We start from the raw sequence: 22,023 nt of genomic DNA, 5'->3' as shown, positions 1-22,023 counted from the left end.
GAAATAAATTAGAGTTATTATCTAAAAGCTTTGAATTCCAACTGTTATTTAAAATTCTTTCTCTTGACTTCACAAATAAAAAAGTTTAAATATAAAAGAATTTTATTTGCGAAATTTATAAGAATCAAAGATATAAAGTTTAGAATGCATAAGTAATATGGCTGTAATATTAAAAATATTACAGCTTTTTAATAATAATTCATTTTTAATAATCACGATTCATTTTTCACACACACACACACGATGAGTAATTATAATAAGTGTCCCAACTTACAATTACTAAATGAAAGTTCCAATGATTTAGGATAAGTGTTGAATATACTATTAGCTTTACTATCTTGTCCTAATTTATAGAGTTGCTAATAATCAGCAGTGCCCTCCGTGTAGATTTTAAAACATGCCATAAATAAAAATATATAGAATTTTTCCTGAAGCAAGTGAGAAACAAATTACATGTATAAAAAAAGTGTACATCGGTCTCTGTAATCCGGTACTTTTCTAATCTCGTCTTTCCCTAGTCCGGCATTTTCAAAAAGGGTGAGTGCAGAGCATGGAAGGAGTTTTAAATCGCTGCATGTCATGTTTAATAACCTAATCTCGCTATAAGCAATAAACTGCTCAACTTTTATGATATTTGCTATAGATTTCTTCCATAATTTTCTATATTTTATAATAGAAATAAATGTAGGTTTTCATGTGTTAAAATTTATATATTTTAAATAGAACTCTTTAATCCGGCGATTTCTTTGATTCGGCTGTTCTTTGATCTGATATCTGAAGTATTACTGTATGTACTGTTTGATTACAAATGAAATTTACAAGTTGTTTTGCTGTGTTAAAAGATACAAGAACTAATAACCTAGTATCAATCGAATTGTCTTCGTTATACCAAACAATATTTGTTTTTTAATTCTAAATTCTGTAATTTATTCTGTACCTTTGCTACATAACCTGAGAAATGAAATGGGATACTCCTTGTAGGCTTTAATTCATTTAGATCGTCAAAACTGTTTTTTTATATGTGGGCAAATGAGAAACGTTAAAATTTGAATTATTTTAATATTTTTCTATCTCTTAAAAGATCATTTTTACAAACGATTGAATCATACTTTTTTTTAATTTCTCTACCCTCTCTGTACCAAGAATTTAAACCTACATCAAACGAAATGAAAGGGAAAAAAATCGTTCGATTAATGAAACAGGAAACGTCAAAAAATAACCGTTTGCAACAGGTGCCCAGCGGATGGTGAAAACCCAACAAAAATTACTTTAATTATGACCCATGGAACCAACTATAAAAAGAAAACCAAAAAGAAGCCGCATATCCACCTTTAGAACTTTGATGATATAGGCTAAAATAAACGGAAGGCGCCGTTCTTAACCTTTCCGAAGATTGTTAGATCATTTTTTTTTCCTCTTGTTACTTCATGAACTGGAGGGTCTAAAAGTAAATAAATGAATAAAAAAAACCACTCGACAAGTAAGAAAAGAATGTGACGTGCGTGCCGCTCGCGTGGCAGGTCGTGTGGCCGGTTTATTGGAAAACAGCTTGTCGGCCTCAGGCAGGTATACTTTAACAGCCAACTGCTTCGGTCTGTCTGAAGGTAATGGTAATTATGCCTTCCAATAAAAAAAAATCTAATTACTCTCCATATTTATTATGTAAGCAGATTCGATGAATTCCTAGCCATCTTCAAAGATTTTTTTTTTAAGTCAACGTGAAAAATTCAAAAATATAAGAGAGTTCTTCGAATTAGAAGACAGCAATAATTATCGATTCTATAATTAATGATGACGTGCAGTTTTCTTTGATTTCTATAATTCTCTGATAAATTTTTTGATGGAGAATAAAAGCTATAGGCTAATTTGAAATTTTAATTTCAGCACCTGAGCATTTTGGGAGGTAAAAGGAAAAAAGAAACTGTCACTTGTGGGATCTGTTAATAGGCTCAACTGTACATTAGCTATGCTTTCTTATTTATTGACTTAAAAAAAATCCGGCTGTTGCAACTAATAACATGTAAACAATATTTTTAATTAAAAGTATCGATTACAAATATGAGTAAAAAAAAAATCATGGTACTTGTTAGTTGTAAAGGTGACTAAAAAGCGCCAAGAAAAAATTTCGCCAATTCGGCTATTTTAATCGTCAATTTATATAGCATGTGATTCGCACGTGATTTATGCCCTTGATATAAATTTATGTACTTGAGTCTATTTTTAAAATTTGGCGAAATTTTTTCTTGGCGTTTTTTGATCGAAGTTAAAACCGAATTGTACCGGAATTATAACCCAACATAAAGAAAATTACTTTATCCTATGATTCAATCTCTAAAGACTCAAATTCTAAAATCTGATAATAAATTTAAATTCTCCATGACAATACCCAAGTCAAAAGAAAGTTGAAACAGTGTGTATGGGATATTAATTTTCTAATTAAAAAATTGGCAAATACTATCGCAAATAGTTGAAAGAGAATATCAATTTGCAACAATCTACACGTTGGAGGGATTGTTGCATCATTGTTGGCGAGATATAATGTACGAATGCAATGCGGTTGCGTAAATATAGTGTTAATGCTACTATTGGTTGTGTGTATTTTGAAGTAAAAACATTATTCAAAGTTTGAATCTCTTAATTCCATTCTCGTTGGCGAGATTATTGCAACGTTTTTGGAGAGATATAATGAACAAATGAAACGCGGTTGTGTAAAAGTATAGTAAACACTACTAATGATTGTGTACAGTTTGTAGTAAAAACGCTATTCAAAGTTTGAATATCTTAATTCCGTAAGCCACACCATCTCTTTTGAAGTAATTTAACAAATACAACTACTTGCCTTTCCTACGTTTTGGGAGTAAAATTACATGGTCTTTGGCCAGAAACAGAAGAAGCACGTTTGATTGCCCCCTGTTAGAAGGTTGATAAAAGGAATAAATAAGTGCACCCCTCCCAAATGACGAACAAATTGCTCTTCCCCTCTAGTCCTGATTATTTAATAACCTCTTAATCAATCGCCATCTTTTGACAGTCCCATGGCAAGTGACTCATAGAACACTACTAGTCCGCTGAAGAGCGATTCCAGTAAACTAGAGATAAGACAATCATCAGCAGTGTTTTTTTTTTTTTTTTTTTTTTTGACTGGAAGAGAATAATTTACAGGCTGCTTAGATCGTTGTCTGAAATATGATCGCTATTTTTTTTTCTGCCAAGAGTACTTTTGTTACGTGAAGAAATATGATTATTGAATATACTCGATATTCGTTTTATTAACTTTTTTGAAAATTAAGCTGAAATTGAATTAAATCTTCAACATTTCTATGTCTATAGCATTTTTGCAACTTTTGCTTTAAGTCTCTAGTATTTGGAGTTTTCTAATTCAAGAACCAAATTTGGTATGCTTCGTAAGCCTTACGAAAGTGGCTTTTTGAAAGATTTTTAATTTTAATTGTAAGTTGAAAGATGATCCCGGAAAACAGAATTTTTGGCATCATTACCATTAACAGAATTAGAACTATTTCAAGGGGTTTACAGATCCTTGGGTGTCTGTCTCGGGAGGTGAAACAGATGCTGATGTCATTTTTAAAGCTAAATATCAGATGGCGGAAGAGAATAATAATTATTTTTCCCGAGCATTTTTAACTATGCTATGTTTGCTCATGGCATTTATTTTTAAGCATTTTGGAATTACTAATTCAGAGCAATTCTTTATTTAAAAAGCAAAGGAAGCGCTCGTTGTTACGGTTGTTCTATATTTACTTTTCTTTGCATTTATGTGGATCTTTCTTTAATGATTTGTAATTTGTAATAGTTAAAAAAACTATTTTTTTTTTTTTTTTTTAGTTTTAATGAGCTCGTTTGAAGGGTTGTATCTAATTTTAATCATTTTTTTTCTATTGTTACACTTCTATCTGCAATTCAGTCGTTAACCAGGTGTTCTGAGCATAAACCAATAGTCCTTACATCCTACAAGAAATCAATGCATTTTTCTTATCTACAGAAGGTCACATGTCACGAATACAAAACATTAGGAAAGAAATGTGGAAATTATTTTGGCAACCTACAATACCGAAAAAATTATGTTTTGTTCAAAAGAACTCAAATTCATCATTAACCGATGAATTTCTCCTGTACCAAAATAATTATAAATGACAGATGGAAATAGCTAAAATTATTTTTGTCACTTTAAGAAAAGTTCGTTTAATAGTTTTTGAATTACGAAACGATGACAAAAACGAATGCTAAAAAATGCGTTAACAGGAGACTGAAGGCATGAAACAGCAGATGTTCGTCGCCTAGTTCGAAATAAATGAATCGAGTCTTGTGGTTTGAAAAGGTAAGAGTGCAGAGCAGGTGCTTTGCGCGTTTCGCCCCAGCTGCTGTTAGCACTTACATTTTGCATCGCCGAGGGCAAAGATTTGATCGCCGAATTCCGTCAGTTACCTGGAAAAAACAATACATTTTGTGAAGTGGGTCGTTTTATATCTTGCTCATTTAACTGAAAAAACGCATCTTTAGATTGGTTTGAAAATTCGACAGAAACCGATTCCCCAGAGACTATAATATAGAACATTTTAAATTCTGATAGTTTAATTAATTAAGTCTAGTTATTTTCAAGATACAAGAGAAATAATTAGTATAAGAAAAACTATAAAGGACTGCTGTATAATAATAACTAAAATATAAATTTGATTTGAACGTTTCAAAAGGTATTTAGCTTCAGAGCTCCTGTAAAAATTTAGGTTTAATAGTAGATTTTTTAACCCTTTAATCCATGCTATGTCCAAGCATGACATGGTATCGAGTGATCGATTTTCAGAACTGTAAGCCGAAATTAAATCCATCAGAAATATTATTATTCAGTGCAATATCACATATAATCTTTAAGTATCTCAAGGTTTCGTAAATTTCTTAATTGGATCATTCAAATAATACATTTCTGAATCGAAAATATCCTCTAATTGTAGGAGTGGTCTTCCTAAAATTTTCTCGCTTACTCTCTAATAAATTTGCCATGCCAGCGAATGCTTTATACGCTTACAATAGTTACGAAAGATTAACTTTTGGCGTGAAAGATTAATTTAACGTTTTTACTGTATCTATCGTGTCATTCTTGGCGAATTATTTGGCGATTAATACGATTGTTTTAGACGCGTTTTTTTCAACTGATTGAAACAAAAATTTGACACAAAACTGCACTTGTAATCATAAAATAGCATACCGATTTTGATATATTTAAGTCATTGTGTTTTTTGAGTTATCGCATTTTCAAGTTTCTGAAAATACGGATTGACAGACATTCAAGCCGGAATTGGATTTGGGTCAAACTTTAACAGGCATCTATACTACAGATGTTAAATATGACTACAGATTTAACATCTCTTCGTTTTTCAATAATCTTGTTAGCTTATATTCATATTCGAAAAACCGGACAGCCGGACTTCCTACGTACAGATTTCACTCAAAAATTGAAAGAAATCTGAAAAGTTGGTGTAAAGACAGTACACCAAATTCCAACCATTTAGCTTAAAATGTTTTTGAGTTATCTTTGTCACAGATGGATATTTTCCAAAAATGTGTTTTTGATCTCTGGGGGGGGGGTTAAAATATGAAGAACCGTCAAAATCTCTAATTTTTGGATGATTACCTTACTACCTCTATACTACGTATACGAAAAAGTGAAAAAGCAAAGCCATTAAAGTGTTGAATATATGCTGCCCATAAATCCACTAAAGATAATATTTAATAAAAATGAAGATAATGTTCTGGCATTAAAAAATATTTTCAGTTTAATTAAAAAGAAATTTCAAATTAGGGTCAAAGCATGAAATCATTCAAAATCAAAACAATATTCTAATTATTGTTTCGATATTCCACTGTTGCCTAACTGAATTAGCAATTAAACAAATCGAGACACACAAGATATTTGCTATCATATGGATGTAAATTTTTAGCTGTTAAAAAGCAATAAAAGTCACTAAGTGAAACTTTGATGAATAGAATCTCGTTTGAAAGTTTAATTAGAAAAGCAATAAATATGAAACATGTGAAGTTATTATAACTGTTTCCACGAGAAAACTATTTAAGAATCTCTTTATTCTTCAAATTCTTTATTTAACTATAGTAAAGGAAATATAAAGGGCTGACAATGAAGCAAAATATTTAAAACTGAATATTTATCAATTGCAGATATGACATTAGACAATCACTTTACATCATGCACAGAACAACTCTAAAGATTTAAAGTTTTTAAGTGGTGTTTTACTGGATTTTTTTTCTTCTGTGAATATCAAACGAAATGGAAAAATACGCAATTAAAAGTGAATTCGTAATTCAGATATTTTTCCGCAAGTATATCAAACGTTTTGAGAGAGAGAGAGAGAGAGAGAGATTTGAATTTAAGTGCCATTAACATCAATTGGTTTTATAAACACAATTTAAAAACTGACAAACTAAATATTTATTTTCATTTATTTCTCAAGTTAAACTGCAAAGGAATTAAAGAGTGGTATTGTTAAAATTACGATTAAAGAGTGAGGGAGAGTGGGAATTCAGGGTTATTGACAGAAGAAAGGAGTTCATGATTTTTTTTCCCTCCCTTGCCTGGCATGATGTCTAAAGTAAACGATTACACTTGCTAACACTGTGCCTGCATTGTATGCTGTCAAATTGTTGTCGTTGTCCCCACCTGATGACGAATTTACCCGCCGCCACGCCCCCTTACGTGCTTTCTTCTAGGTACACCCTGGGAGGCGGCAAACATCAAACACTTCTATATTCTTTTTCTTCCGCTTTGTACCTTTGCAGAATCTTGTCCAAACATCAGATCAGAATTCAATTGCAAAACCATGTCTTTTTCCTAAAAATGGATGAGTAAACGTTCAGAAAATTTCGCATGGGACCACGGAGTAAAACGGAAACGTTTATTCTTTTTTTTATATTTTTTGACTTGAAGTTTTAAGCAAGCATTGATGTAAAATAACAACAATAAAATTAAGAAGCAGTTTCTTAACAATTTTATAAGAATGTTTTATATCATTCGCAATTACAGTATTGGTTACTATTGATTGAGTATTTTTTTATCAGTCAATTAATCATTGGATGAAACTAAAAAAAAAAAAAAAAAAAAAAAAAAAAAATACAATCAGATAGAAAATATTTTTGTATCTTTTTTTAAACATTAAAAAAGTATTTAACTGTAGAAACTAAATATATATATCATACTAGAAAAAAAATGTTAGAAAGAAATAAATAATAAATTTTTAGTTTATGAAATATAGAAATTTCTAATTTCGATCTTTTATAATTTAAAACTGAAAATGAAACAAATGCTTTTAATTGCAAACAGAAGTCTGTCAGGAAAATGTGCGATGAACATTTAATAAAGTCATAAAATCGTCCTAATTTAGGTCTAAAATATAAGCAAACTTAATTTATTTTTTTAAAAAAAGGCTGTATTTAAAGAATTATAGTTTTATTTGGGGCTTATTTTTCTATTCTGCTTTTTTACATCTTTAGTCATAGTAAATTTCGACATATTTAGACATTAATAAATATATTTACAGTCCTCTAAAATTCTTTAAAAAAATTTGTTACAATCTTTTTTTAATTTTCCCAAATTTTTTCAACAAAATTACACCGTGTAGTATAAAATCACAAATTTCTGCATTCAGTAATATAAAGAGAAACCAGGGGGTGAATTTTTATTACAGAATATGTGAATTACTTTCTCGCATTATCTCTAATAAAGGTGTTATCCCAAAGAATGCCCTAGGGCCGCGGCGGCCTGGTGGCAAGGTCTTGGCTTGTGAACCGTAGGGTTTCAGGTTCGAGACCCGATTCCACCGAAGAACCGTCGTGTTAAATCCGTCATGCCAAACGTCCTCCCACTGGTGTGGTGTGGAGAGGGGGGTGTCAGCTCAGGTGTCGTCCTCGTCATCTGACCGCGGTTCAAAATTACGAGGTCCGTCCCAAAATAACCCTCGTGTTGCTTTACAACGGGACGTTAATATAACTAAACTAAACCCAGAGAACGCCCAGCATGGCATTGGCGTACAATAGTTACGAAATATTAACCATTGACTAAAATTTAACATTTTTCCTGAATCTATCGTGTGATCCTTGTTGAGATTTTGTTGATTAATCTCTGACGTGTGACTAATGTGATCTGAAAATAGAGTTTGTCTTTTAAACGCGTTTTCCTCCAACCGATTGAAACAAAAATTTGACACAGAACTACACTTGTAGTCACAAAATCCCATGCCAAATTTGATATATTTTAATTACTGCGTTTTTGAGATATCGCGTTCACATGTTTCTGAAAGTATAGACCGAGAGATAATCAACCTTTTATTGGATTTGGCTAAAAATTTAACTGTCAAATCTATGTACGGAATCTTATCTATCCAGCTCTCTTCGTTTTGAAGTTCATGTTAACTTATATTCTAACAGCTGGACAGACAGACTTTCTCTGAACGGAGTTTACTCAAAATTTGATAGAAATCTACAAATTTACTCTAAAGTCCGTATACCAGACTTCATTTATCTGACTTAAAGTGTTTTTGTGTTATCTTTGTCGCAGACAGACAGACATTTTTCAAAAATGTGTTTTTCGGACTCGAGGATATCTAAAACATGAAAAATTTGTCAAAATTTCGATTTCATATTTTTTGGCGACTTTTTTGGCGCTTTGGCTTAGTATTTCGTATACAAGAAAGTAAAAATTGCAATGCAGTGTTAATTAGTAAATAAGTTAAGTATAGAAAGTTTAAAGTTTTAAAGGGTATTTACATGCGGAATTCTATACAAAAATCATCTGTGTACATAATTTTATGAGCTGAAAATATTAGAATAAACAATTTTAGTCGTAAACATTTCATAAAAGGACAGTAAAACATTTTATTCACTCAAGGTAATTTAATATAACGTGAAAATTATTTATGATTTATTTAGAAACTATATAAATAATAAATGAAAATAAATATGGCTTTATTTAAAAAAACAACAACTTTCATTTAAATTTTTGAATAACTCGTACAAGATCACAAAATCTAACAAAGAAATTTGGTATAAAGACAAATATTTTAACAATAAAAATAGTTTCTTAAAATAATTATATTGAACTGAACCCTTGACTGCAACTGAACGAAATCCAAAGTATTGTTTTATGATGGAGATTATAAAGGAGAAAATATTTTTCCCACCCAGTGTGCATTGGGAGTGGGATTTATGCACAGCTTTGGAATAGATGGAATTTACATTGAGCTTTGGAAAGGTCGATATAATTCAAAACATTGAAAAATATATTTATCGTCTTATATTTTGAATATCTCTAATTTTATTATGCTTATTTTCATCTAAAATTTTTCTTGCAAATGAAAAACGCAGTGATGTTTATAAAGTTTTCTATAAAAGGCCTGTTGCCAACATTTTTTTATTAGAATGAGAAATACTCATTCTCTATTGCCTTTTTGACAGTTTACAAAGTTTTATGGCAGATGGCAATGAAGTTGCAGTAACTCATAATACCTCCGCAAATGTCCTTGTTACATTGGATCCACATGTCCCCTTTTTCCAACTGAATCACAGGAAGGTTAGACATATGATCCCTTTAAGCCCACCTGTGGGACTCGCTATCGCTGATTGAAAATAAACCTATCCATCACGCATGTCAGAATAGAATAGAATAGAACATGATAGCAATGCTATCGCAGGGTAATTAAAGAGCACAGATTAGCGTCGTAAAAGGAGTACATTTGTAATCGCATATTTGCTAGCTTTGTACAAAGTTTTCCTATAAAAAATGTTATTGCTTTATTGCATACAAAAATACAGTACAATAGTACAACATCTGTACCGCTTGTAAAGAAAGGATTAGAGGTACATAATTTGAGAAAAAATTACATTTTCTCTGAAACCATTTAGAATGTTTCCAAGCTATTTAAACTGGTTTGAAAATTTTTTTTTCTAAGAAGGGTAAAGAAAATACGTACAGTGTATGTATGTGTATGTGTGTATACAGTTTTTATCTCAAAACATTAACTAATTTATAACGTATCATTAAATATATTTCATAATCTATAAAGGTGGAAAAATCAATGCATTAAAAAAAAAAAATCTTATTTCGTTTCTTCAACAGAATTTTCGTTGTTAATTAAGAATTTTCCGTTCATAAAAAGACAGAGAATTCTCTAACTTCGTTGCCAATTGGGTGGATAAAGTTTTTTCAAAATTATTTCTGTTTCGACTTTAGATAGCTGTGATGAGCTATATGGGTGAAATTTTCTGGATTTATTCCAAAATAAATAATCTAAATAGTTAATTAAATCAGTCTTCATATTAAAATGCACGTGCGACATAAAACTATTAAAGTTCTCTATTCGCCATAAATAATCAAAATATTATTTTTTTATTAATAATTATATCATAACAATTAATTTAATAATTTTCCAAGTTTCAAGGCGTTAAGGCTTTATGCGCTCGCCCAAACTAGTCTCAATTAACTTTAATCTTTCCCTAAACTTACAAATTATAATTGCTACTCCAAATTATGATGTGGAGGTGATCGTGGCCTCTTTATCACATCGCGGAACTCCGAAACATGACGACGTTGCCGTTCATTAAGAGTCAGTGTTTTAAGAATATAAAGATATTTTAAAGATAGAATGTTTGCACTGAGAAATTGCTTTTAGAGACAGCAAAAAAATAATTTTGACTTTAATTATGGTTCTTAATCATGAAGAAAATAATCATAAGGATAGATATTACGTTTTATTATTACTATTCAACTATTTTCTGGGAGACGAGAATAATAAAGAAATAAATGTGCTTGGTGAAGAAATTTCAAGGGACTTTTATTTACAGATTTTTATTAATGGTAAAAGATTTATGATTTCTTTTTCAAATAATTCTTATCAAAAATGTGTAAAGAAGAGAATTTCTCAATGGAAAAAGAGTTCAGGACTTTGAATATATCTGATTTTATCTGCATCATTTATCTAGAATTTTCAATATTATATTATATTTGTTAAATTTATTTTTCAAAAATTGTAAAATGAATAACAAAACCGAAGCGAACCAGCAGGACAATTACCGTCTCTATTTTCGTTTAGTTAACCCATTCACTGGCAGAAAAATCTATAGACGCCTCATTTTACAGCAGTTTTCTACTAGGTAAATGGCAGTGAATGGGTTAAAACAATGTGAAACTTTAGTGTCAAGTTTCATTGAATAATTAATTAAGTAGAATATGCGCTTTGTAATTTCTTTTATTTGATTACATTTTGATACAGATACATAATATTTGATACATATATCAAATTATATATCAAATTCACATTAAAATGTGATACATTTTGGTATCAAGACCACAATCCGAATATCATTTATATAATTTTGAATTATTGTATTCACATAACATAGTATATAGACAGATCAGCAGGAAGTTAATTCTTTAAAAATTAGACCAAGATCTGCAAATTTGGGAACTTTACGCCAAATTTCATCTATCTGACTCATTTTGTTTTCGAGTTATTGTGTTCACATGTACACGGACATGCAGACACGCTCCTCTAAGACATATTTCTCCGAAATGTGATAGAAATCCACAATTTTAGTTAAATAGACACGTGCGGACTGTGAATATCTCCGATTATTAGGTTAGCGAGTTATCGTGTTCAAACACAGATAGGCGTAATTCCATACTAGTTTTGGACTCAGTTTTGGAGTTTTGGACTCAGAAAGATCTTAAGCCTGGAGTTTCATCAAATATTCATCGGTCGTATTTTCTGACGATTACAAAATTTTCTTTAATGCATAATTCATATATAAGAAAGTGAAAAGGATCCGAATTGGAATACGAAATCCCATTTTAATAGAATGCAATATCGGGTCTAAACTGTTGATTCAGCTTATCTGGGGTCTGTGATGATGGCCAAAACAAAGTAGCAAACTCCTTTTAATGTATGTTTTACTCTTAACGATTCTTTAATCAATTTATTTATCTCTTGCAAGAATCACTTAATAAAACTATTTTTTAAAAGAAATTCGGTAATTTATACAACTTTTAATTAAGTAAGTTATACACACATTATTTCACCTAATTTCGTTAAATTTAAACCATGTTATATTTATATTTAATACTGGTTAAAGTTATATTGATTACTTTACTTTTGATTTTATTAGAAACATAGGTAAAGAGCAATTTATTTTTATACTCTGAAAGAAATAAACCACGAAAGAAATTAAATTAGAATATAAATGTTGAGAAACTTTAAAAGAAATTCCAATGGATTATGTTAAAGGGAGAAAAATAAATAAATACAATAAAAAAAATCGTCTCAACGAGTTGCAAGGCAAAGGTAGATGATTCCTTTACATCTCAGTTACTGTCTGGGAACATGAATGGTTGATGTTAGAAGCAGTCAAAATGAGGAAGCAAAAATCAATTTCCAGCCCCTAACTTCTTAGTTATTGCAGTTATCGAAAAGCTTTAAATGCCAAAGTTGTTCGTCTTAATGTGGCTCGAATTTGGCTAATTGTATTTATTTTTCTATTTTCAATATTAAGAAAGTTATGAATGAACATTTCAACCCCCACTATTTTCACCCCTTTTGAGGTAGATGGGCCATTTACGAACTCATTCGAGATTTTTACATTTCTTACTACATATTCCAAGCCAATTAAAATCCAAACAAAATTACTCTAGTTATCCTATTCATAAGATAACATGGTCAAAGCGTTTTACGTATATATATATATATATAAACTTTTGAACAAAGGGTGGTTTTGATTTCTAGGAACCATAAGCGGTGGAAAAGTGAAGAAATTTCCTGAAATATTGTCGTGAGAATCATTGCAATAGGTATTCTTCCTAAAAGAATAAATACTTCAGCTGTGTCTTACAAGCATCTGCAAACATATATGAGGACTTTAAAAATAATTTCGGTGATTATCAAATCCAGAAACAAAGTGTTACTACCTCTTAGCTAAATACACCTTAGAAATTGGATATAATTAATCGAAACGCACTTTGAAACCCTCCTTTTACATCCAAGGTATTCATTTCTAACTACACCTAATTTCATCTTCAATCATCTCTGGACACATCATGACAATAATTACAAATCGTTTTACAATAATGACCAGCGACAGCTCCAAAAAGAACATTATTTTCCCTTCTTCCCTTTTCTATCACCCCCATTTTTAAACGCCACATTACAACCCGTAAAGACAGAGCCACTGGGACAGGTGCGTCGTAAGCCACGCTTCGACAATTCTACCAACCAGGTGTCACGCGGCCAAGACCCTCCCCACCCCCCTCCGGAGATTTGGAGACGGGGGGGTCATCTCCTTCTTCGCTTTGTTTACTTATTTACTAGAACAGGGGGAGAGCCTGTCCCGGGCCAGTGACGAGGAACTGGTTAATTAAGCATCGGAGCGCGAGAGAGGGAGTCCCCGATGGGGAGAGAGCAAACGATCATTTCCACACGGACAGTTAAGTTAACTGTTGTGAAGTGAGGTGGCAGTCTAGCAGACGAAATCGTTTCGAACGGCGGGATTGTCATTCGGATCTGTCGTTCGACCGCACGTGGGGAACATTGGTTTCTGCCGGCAAGTGCGCTGAGATGTAGTCAATAGTCCTCGATTTGTGATAATTTTCGAAGGATTCTGGTTGATTTATTTTGAGACAAACTGTGACTCCTTTCTTCTTGTTTTGGTGAGTCGTCGGTTAAAGCCGACGAATATGGGATTGTTGACGGGAGTGAGATTTTATCCTGGAAGAGGTAAGAGACATTTCTTTTCAAATAAAACATGTAAAATGACAGTGGATATTATTTAACTTTAAAGAATTTGGAACTAGATTGTAATAATGATGAAGTTCTTGCGTTTTCGAAGTAAATCTTAAAAACTATCGCCATTCCAATTCAGATTTAATTTTAACTATGTTGCCATTCTCAGGCAAATATTTCACATGTTTGCTGTTTTCTTTAATTTTGTTTATTGTTGTATATTTTCATGTTGAGATATAATTAATTTAATGTTCTCCCTATATGAAATATAAAAAAAATTCCACATGAATATTTAGCAAATTAGTGTTAAATGTGTAAAGAAATTAGAAGTCTTTTCGAGAGATGTGAAGATAAATACATGAATATTTATTTCTATTTTTTTATTGTAAACATTTTTGAAGTATAAAATGAATTCTTAAAACGTATATTAATTAATTAACGCTTGAAAAAAAATAATAATTCAAGAATACATCGAGTTACATCATATATATTGCTGAGAGAATGCACTTCGCATTGTTGACTTAGGAATTTCTTGTTTAATGATGATGTAAATTATAGAACTCTGTATTTTGCAAATGCATTTTTTTTTAACGAGATAATAATGCAGGAGGTTTGAATGTTTCATATAAACTTTGTTTTCTTTATATATAAAAAAAAACCCTCGTTAAATATTTAAAATTTATTAAATTGATCAAATATTTTTTTTAATGTCATAAATAATTCCAAGCGAATTTTTCAATCTTTTGTAAAAAGTCGTATTTTTTTTACATTAAAATTTACTTTTATACTATGAAGAGTTTCTAATTTTTCGTTACAGAAAAGTTAGCCTGAAAGAAAACGAATAAGAAAGAAAAAATACCGTCTTTCAATTACGAAATTTTTTTTGCAGTGTTTTATTGAAATTAGTTCTCTCATTTATGTAGTGATTTTGAATAAGTTTTTAAATACATTTACATTGTTTGGTTTTCGCATTATTAAATTTTTTGGCTCGAAGAAAAATATTACATCGGTCATTGAATTTAATTGCATTTTTAAGTGAATTTTTTACGTAATCTCAAATCTATTATAAAATTTTCCTTATTTCGATGCATGGACAGACATTTGAATGCTTTAAAATTTCAAACCATATAGAATTTTCATGTTATTTTATTTTATTTTCTGATTAAATAATTAATTTGATATTAATTTCTGTCTGGAATCCAAATATAAGGAGAAAAATATACACACAATGTACTCCTGTAAGGTAGAAAAATGTTTAATGTGTAGTTTGTATGTCTTTTATGGAATCTATTTACTATCAATAAATAATTTCTTAATATTATTTTATATTTGTCAGACGGTAGTGTTTAAACTCACCCAAAAGAATTAAAATTTATTTCATAAGCTTCATTGCCAATCACATAAATGAAATATTATATATATATTTTTTTACTTATTTCTGTATTTAATAAACTTTTGAATTTACAAACGATATTCGTTCGTTCCAAAAATACTAAGAATTGTTCTAGAAGACTAATTCTTAAATACAATGTAATTCGTCTGTTTTTATGTTGAATATTGCAATTTTGAAAGTCAGTTATATTTTTAAAATTAGCCAGATTGGGTTTCAACTCTTTTAATATTATATTTAGCCACATTTTAAATAAATCATCATATGCATGCGCTCTTAAATTTGAAAAGTTCAGATAAATCAGCAAAACTTCTATTTAAATTAAAATGCTTTGTATTTTCTTTTGCATTATTTAGTTACTTATAAAAGAATATAGTTGTCCAATTATAAAGATTATATAAATTCTGTAATTAAAAGCTGTTTTGTTCTAAGATTTCCACGCCTATTGTATCTTACTCTTATTTGTTATGGTAAATCTTTTCAAGATAGCCATTACAAAAGATGTATTTGTATTGCTGTGAACTGGAATTTTATCTACATTTGTTAGCCTTTTATTGTAAAAACGATAAAAGGCTCAAAAGAAAAAGAGTTTATAGAATTTTGCAATGTATATTTCACTATTCGACTTCTACCCTAGCCTTAACGAAAGAATAAGCACTTTCAATAACTCAATTTAATTAAAAATAATTATATGAATATAAAAACAACATGCCATAATGTGTATTCAAACTGAATTTGAAATATTTACATTTAATTGTTTTTTTTATAATATAACAGTATTTAAATGATTTGATTTTACGATATGACTTTAAGAATTGTAATTAAATAAAATGTTTGTACATTGCATCTAAATAAATGTATTCATAAAATTTATGTAAGAATAATAAAGTGGAACTTAACAAAAGTTAATCTATAGACGTGATTTTTCAACATAATATTTTAAATATATTAATATAATTAATACATTTTAATATTTACCAGTAGGTATTAGATTTGCAGATAGATATGCTCTTAGTTTCTGTAAATAATATCGTATTAAACCTTTTATTCGATATAAACATCAAATTTTTCCATCATATTTTTCTAATATATTCAGATGTTTCATATTATTTTGCTTATTTGTCTATTAATAATTTCCCTGCACTGATTTTCCTACTCAATATTGTAAAAATTGTTATTAATGCCATCAGAAGCAGAAAGATGTTTAAAATAGTGATATCAATTCAGTAAAAGTGGTTATTTATCATAGTTCTTATATTTGTTGCTCGATCTGAAGCTAAATAGTTCATTTAAATCACCAGCATTTCTTCAATGAAAAAAATTTTGAATGCTATATAAAATATTTTTAAATATTTAATTAATCCGGGAAATTAGTAAGAATAACATTTTTATATCTATAAATTTCGAAACTTATTTGTAATATTATGAAGTTTAAAGAACTGAAATTATTATTTAATCCAATTAAATTTTTTATCGAATTAGGGACTGTAAAGATGAATTTAAAATCTTTTTCAGTGACATGTTAACATGTCAGTTAAAAAAAAAAAAATTGGCAATTTTCAGAAGAAGGGGAAAAAAGGAAAATGATTTCCTTTATAATTAGTTTTTCAATACTAACCCTTTCCCCCAAAAAATTATTCTTTTATTTAACCTTCGGTTGTTTGATTTTCGATGTTGGGCAAAAAGTGATTAGAAGTTAAAAGGAAAAATAGGTATCAAATATTTGAAAAAAATGGGTCCTAAATCAATTCCGTGAATCAATAACAGTCTATGTTTTTATTTATAAACAAAGGTTTAATCGTTCTTAACAAAATAGAGAAAGAGTTTCTTTTCCGAATCACTTGAATTCGAAGCGATTCTGGATAGCTTGTTCGATTTGAAACTTTGGCACATGGCGAAGTTTATATAATCTTGACGAATAAAGTGAATCGGAAAAATAATAAGTGAAATAAACATAATAAAAAATTGATTCATAATATTTGCATTTTCTTATACTTATCATTCAATATTTCTAACCCTCTGTTATACGCACAGATAGTACTTTTCGATTATCTTGTACCAATATGCTGTGTTGGCTAGAAGGTTGAAAATCGATGAGATTTACAAAAATGAATAAGGAACAGATAGAGATATAAGATACCGGCCTGACTACAAGTAAATATCAAAGAAAAGAGGAAACTTACTTTTATTTATAGTTGATGTAATTTGATATTATATTGCTTTTCTTTTTCCTGAAGCCCGCTTCCACCAATCTTTTTAATGGGTTTAATTGAATAGTTTAATAATTTGTGTTATTTTAAAAACATGCCATGAAAGTTTTTCTTATCCTGCTTTTAGATATCTATTTAAACAACTGGATAAATTTAATACTCAAATTTATTTTTTAATTCAGTGACACATTAACGGTTTAAAGAGTGTATCAAAATTGGAAATTATTTAACTTGTTACGAGCGCCTGAAAGTTGCGTACATTTACCTCAAGATTCCCCTTACTTGTTGCGATCACTGTGTCAATGTTTTTTCAAAAGATTCACTATGAACTGTTAATAGTATTATTTTATGGACCCAAGTTCAAGAAGAAGGCACTTTGGTTGAATCAACTCTTTGAGAATTTTTCGGCTGTCATAAAAAAAAATATTATCTCAGTTTCTGCGATTTCAGACCTTTAACTCCTTAAGATTACCTCTATGTAAGGAAATTATCAAAAGCTACGATGAACAATACTTGTTTTTCATTATCTGATAAAGTTGAAGTTTTAATGTTCATAAACTAAATCAAATCCATTAATTTGTAAATGATTTTAAAAGAAAAATAACGTTCTTAATATTTCTTATTTTTAAAAGCATTTTTTTTTTATTATTATTTATTCCAATTAAAAATCTTTGTTAAGAGCGAAAATCTCACTCTCTTACTTTGACTTCAAATTTCATTACTAACTCAAAATTCGTAAAAATTAATTTATTTAAAAATACTCTTCAAAATAAGCTAACGCTGATAGTGAAAATAAGACGTACTGTCACTTCAATAATGAGTGATTAGCTGTCATCTTAAATGATTATTGATGAAGGGATTGATGGCTGAACAGATGGATTGATGGTTTAAGGGTCCTTTTACCTCACATATAGTAAACACCTGTCTCCTTCTATAGAATTGAAACTCAAATGTTTCTGTTCAATGTCTCCTACTAGGTTATCAGTTAATAAGGGTGTGAAAGGGAACAATAGAGTGTTTTTATCAATTGAGACGTTCATTTAGGAATAGTCAATCATAGTCATGCGCCAACTAAAAGAATTCTAGTTAAAGGCTGAATTGTCATACTGCTTCTGAAATTTTTAAATGTAGGTTTGTGTATTGCTTACCAAAATTTTCTAATTCATATTTGATTGGAATTCAAAACGCTAAATTGGGAAGGGAGGGGAACTTTTCAGATTTTTGACCTGTTTTTATAGAAGCAAATCTGCATTCGGTTTGAAAATGTTGGTCAATAAAATAAGTATTATGTAACATTTTATTTTGTTTCTTTATATTTCACAAAATATATTTCAACGATCAACTTTCTTACAAAACATAAGTTTATTGAGTCCTAGAAAGAAAATGAAACAAAACCTTTCATAAGAATATGAAGTATTTTGAAATACTACAGTTAAGTACTACATTCAGAGCTTTATCAAATAAAATCTTCCATTCTATTACATCTTCCTTTATTTTACTTTTAAAATAATATTTTTGAGTTTTTAAATATGAATTTATTTAAATTCATATTTTAAAATTAATTGTATTTGTTTATTAGAATAAAAATTAACACTTTAATCATTATTCTTTTTCATTTATTATATTTGCATTAATTAAATTCTCAATTACTAAATTATTCCCATAAATCAGTAAAAATAATTAAATGTATGCAGTATCGAACCGGAAAAGTATTATTGTGATTTATAACAGCTTATCTAATAAGTTTCTTCAAAACTACCTTGCAAGTGATACCTCATAATTTTAAAATACGAAGTATTAGAAATCAGTTATCAGTCCAGATTTTTACTTGAACAATTGATTATACTTTTATAAAAATCCATTCAGAATTTTCTAGAATTTAAATTATAATTCTTAAATGGAATTTTTGTACTCACTAATTTCTTATTTTTCATTTTCAAAACTAATTTAAAATACGTCATGATCAATATGAAACGAAAATTTCTTTTATAAGTTTCAATTTTTGATATTTAGTTCTCACATTTCTATTTAAAACATCTGTACAAAAAGGGTACCTTTATGAAAGAAATTAAGTATAAGTTTTGATTTTCAATTATAAATCATGCATGAAGCATTGTTTTTTATAGGCTTAAGTGGCAACTACTCTATATTATTAATTATATCGGAAAATATAATTCCAGAATAACTAAGTTAAATGGCATAAAATTATTAATTTTTTATATTCTCAAATGAAGCGAACCATTGATTTTCCAGTCTAATATATTTTACAATTTTTTCTTAAAATAGTGAATTATATTTTAGGAATGAATTATAGAACTGATATTTGGTATTACACAATAAAATTTACACAATTTTCGACTTTTATCATATTTCCAAATTTATTATTAAGCTGATTCTTATTAGTTTACGGATTCATCGAATTTTGAGTGGCAAACAGTAGTTATTTGTACAATACTAATACTTGCATTACTTTTGCTTTAAAAAACCTTACATTTTCTTTGCAACGAAAAACTGAGCTGTTTCGATAACAGTTTCAAAAATATTTACTTGCAGGAGTTTCAAATATAAAAGTTAAAATTATTACATTCATATTATCCGCAAAGTTAAGAACTGAGTTTACGGATAATATTAAACTGACATTAATTGGTAAAATAATTTTATTTTTTAAATGAAAAAAATCGAAGTTATAATGTGCAAATACTATGTGTCAAGAAGCGAATGAGTATATATTTCATGGATACTACTAACAATAAAGTAACTAACTACTCATGAGCACTTTTTGGAATTTGTAGGCAAACAAAACATCACTGATTCAAACAGACAAGTGTAGCTACACCGTTTAAAACGAAAAAAACTTGCATGTGTAATATAATGTAATGTGTAATGTAATAATGCATGTGTAAATCCAAAAACAACGGATGGACTTTCTTCACTGTTATTATAATGCGTTCTCATTTATGGATGCTAGTAGTAAAATGTACTTCTGATAGTTTTTCGTACCACTGCATTATTCGATAAATATGCAATTTGTATAAACACAGTTAAATTGAATTAACTTATAACTTTGAATTGAAATAAATTCTCAGAATCCCGTTAAATGTCGCTATGAATACTTGTAACGAGACAGAGTGTAAAAGGATATCGTTTTAATGTCATTTGCATCTGTTTTTAATATGCGTTCTGTACTATTGTATTCAACTGTTCATATTTTAATTGTTAAAAATTTACACTTATGAGAATAAAATTCAACAATTTTTTTCAATAGAAACGACCTTTAACATTAGAAACCTAATAATCTAATGCAATTTGAGAGTTGTAGTTATGTTTAAATTAATTTTAAACAACTGATTTTTATTGACTAGGTTGCATTCTTGCGTTACTTTTGTAAATTCTCTCCTTTGATTCTCAATTTCACAGATTTCTTTTACGTATTCTGTTTAACAAAACGGTTTATAGTATTATCTGGAACGACTGCATAGCATCTTATATCAGTTTAAAGTTGTGAGTTTATTAAAATCCACCCTGTACATGTTTTCACCTCGCCTAGGTGGAAATATTTGAGAAAGCAATTTATTACACTCTTAAACCGCTTTATTAAACATGATGAGACTTTGAACCTTTAAATATTTGAATTCATTTTGTGTTAGCGACGCATTAGACGTTTCTTTTGTTAAAACGGTAGTATCACGAAAGAAAAAGCAGATGAATTTCATAGAAAAATAATAAAATCCCAATCCTTAATTTCGTGACATAACATTCTTTTTGAAATATGTGTAATCAGTAAATAACTTCAGATTGAAAAGCACTGATATATGAGTAATGTATGAATAATAAGATAAAATTCATATTCGAAATCAATAACAATCTTTTTCAGTTTCTATTATCGATTTAAAAAAATATTTGTCTGTTTTTTGTTTTTTTAAATCTTGACACCAATATTACAATGTTTGTGATAAATTTATTTATCCTGCACAGTTGCAATGCTTTAATGTAGATTTATGTAGATTTGTAGCTGTGGAGTGCGTATTTAAAGGGAATGAATTAATTTTTCTGCTCTCAGGGGACTTCAGTGCCAAGCACCCTTGTCCCGGCTTTGTATGTATGAAGCTTCATTATATACACAATGAACTTTAAAAAACTGTAGATATCTTGTAAGCGTGTTGACATTCAAAATTTAGTCATCACACTAAGAAATAAGCAATTCTCATATAATAATGTCTCATATTACGGCAATTTTTTAAATATGTTTTTCTATTTTATTATTCTAATCTATGAGATACATTTTCAAATATTTTGAATGATTTTTTTTATATTATTAATTTAATTGTGACCCATAGATCGAAAAATATGAGCAGGAAGGGGGATTCTAGAAACATACATTCAGTAAACCAGATTTTAAAAAAAATGTAGTATAGCTATGATTCTTTTGCTGACGATTCTGGTATATTTAAGAGATCGTTATATTTTAACGCATTAATGAGTTAGAAGAACATTTTTGTACAGCGTTTCAATCTAGTTGTTTTTAATACAATTCAGTTAAGTTTATATCCTGTTTTTTGCAATAAGTGACCTATTTTGAAAAGGGATATCGTAATTTTGAACCGAAGTCAGATGACGAGACCGATATATGAAT

General features: G+C 29.2%; 1 protein-coding gene across 6 annotated transcripts in view; it reads left to right on the top strand.

The window, feature by feature from the left end:
• The window catches only part of LOC129965845 (ETS-like protein pointed), a 212,512-nt gene that overhangs the window by 117,633 nt on the left and 72,856 nt on the right, over positions 1–22,023 (top strand). Inside the window, exon 1 of one of the 6 annotated variants that reach the window (XM_056080069.1) lies at positions 13,448–13,784. The exons of the other annotated variants lie outside the window; for them this stretch is intronic. Within the exon in view, the coding sequence (XP_055936044.1) occupies positions 13,745–13,784 (40 nt within the window). The 5' untranslated portion in view covers positions 13,448–13,744. Of the gene's footprint in view, positions 1–13,447; positions 13,785–22,023 lie in introns of those variants that run through there. 6 annotated transcript variants of the gene reach the window in all.

Source organism: Argiope bruennichi, chromosome 4, assembly GCF_947563725.1.
Source record: "Argiope bruennichi chromosome 4, qqArgBrue1.1, whole genome shotgun sequence".
NCBI lineage: Eukaryota > Metazoa > Arthropoda > Arachnida > Araneae > Araneidae > Argiope > Argiope bruennichi.
The sequence above is the reverse complement of the archived record's forward strand: the minus strand, read 5'-3'. Positions and strand labels throughout refer to the sequence as shown.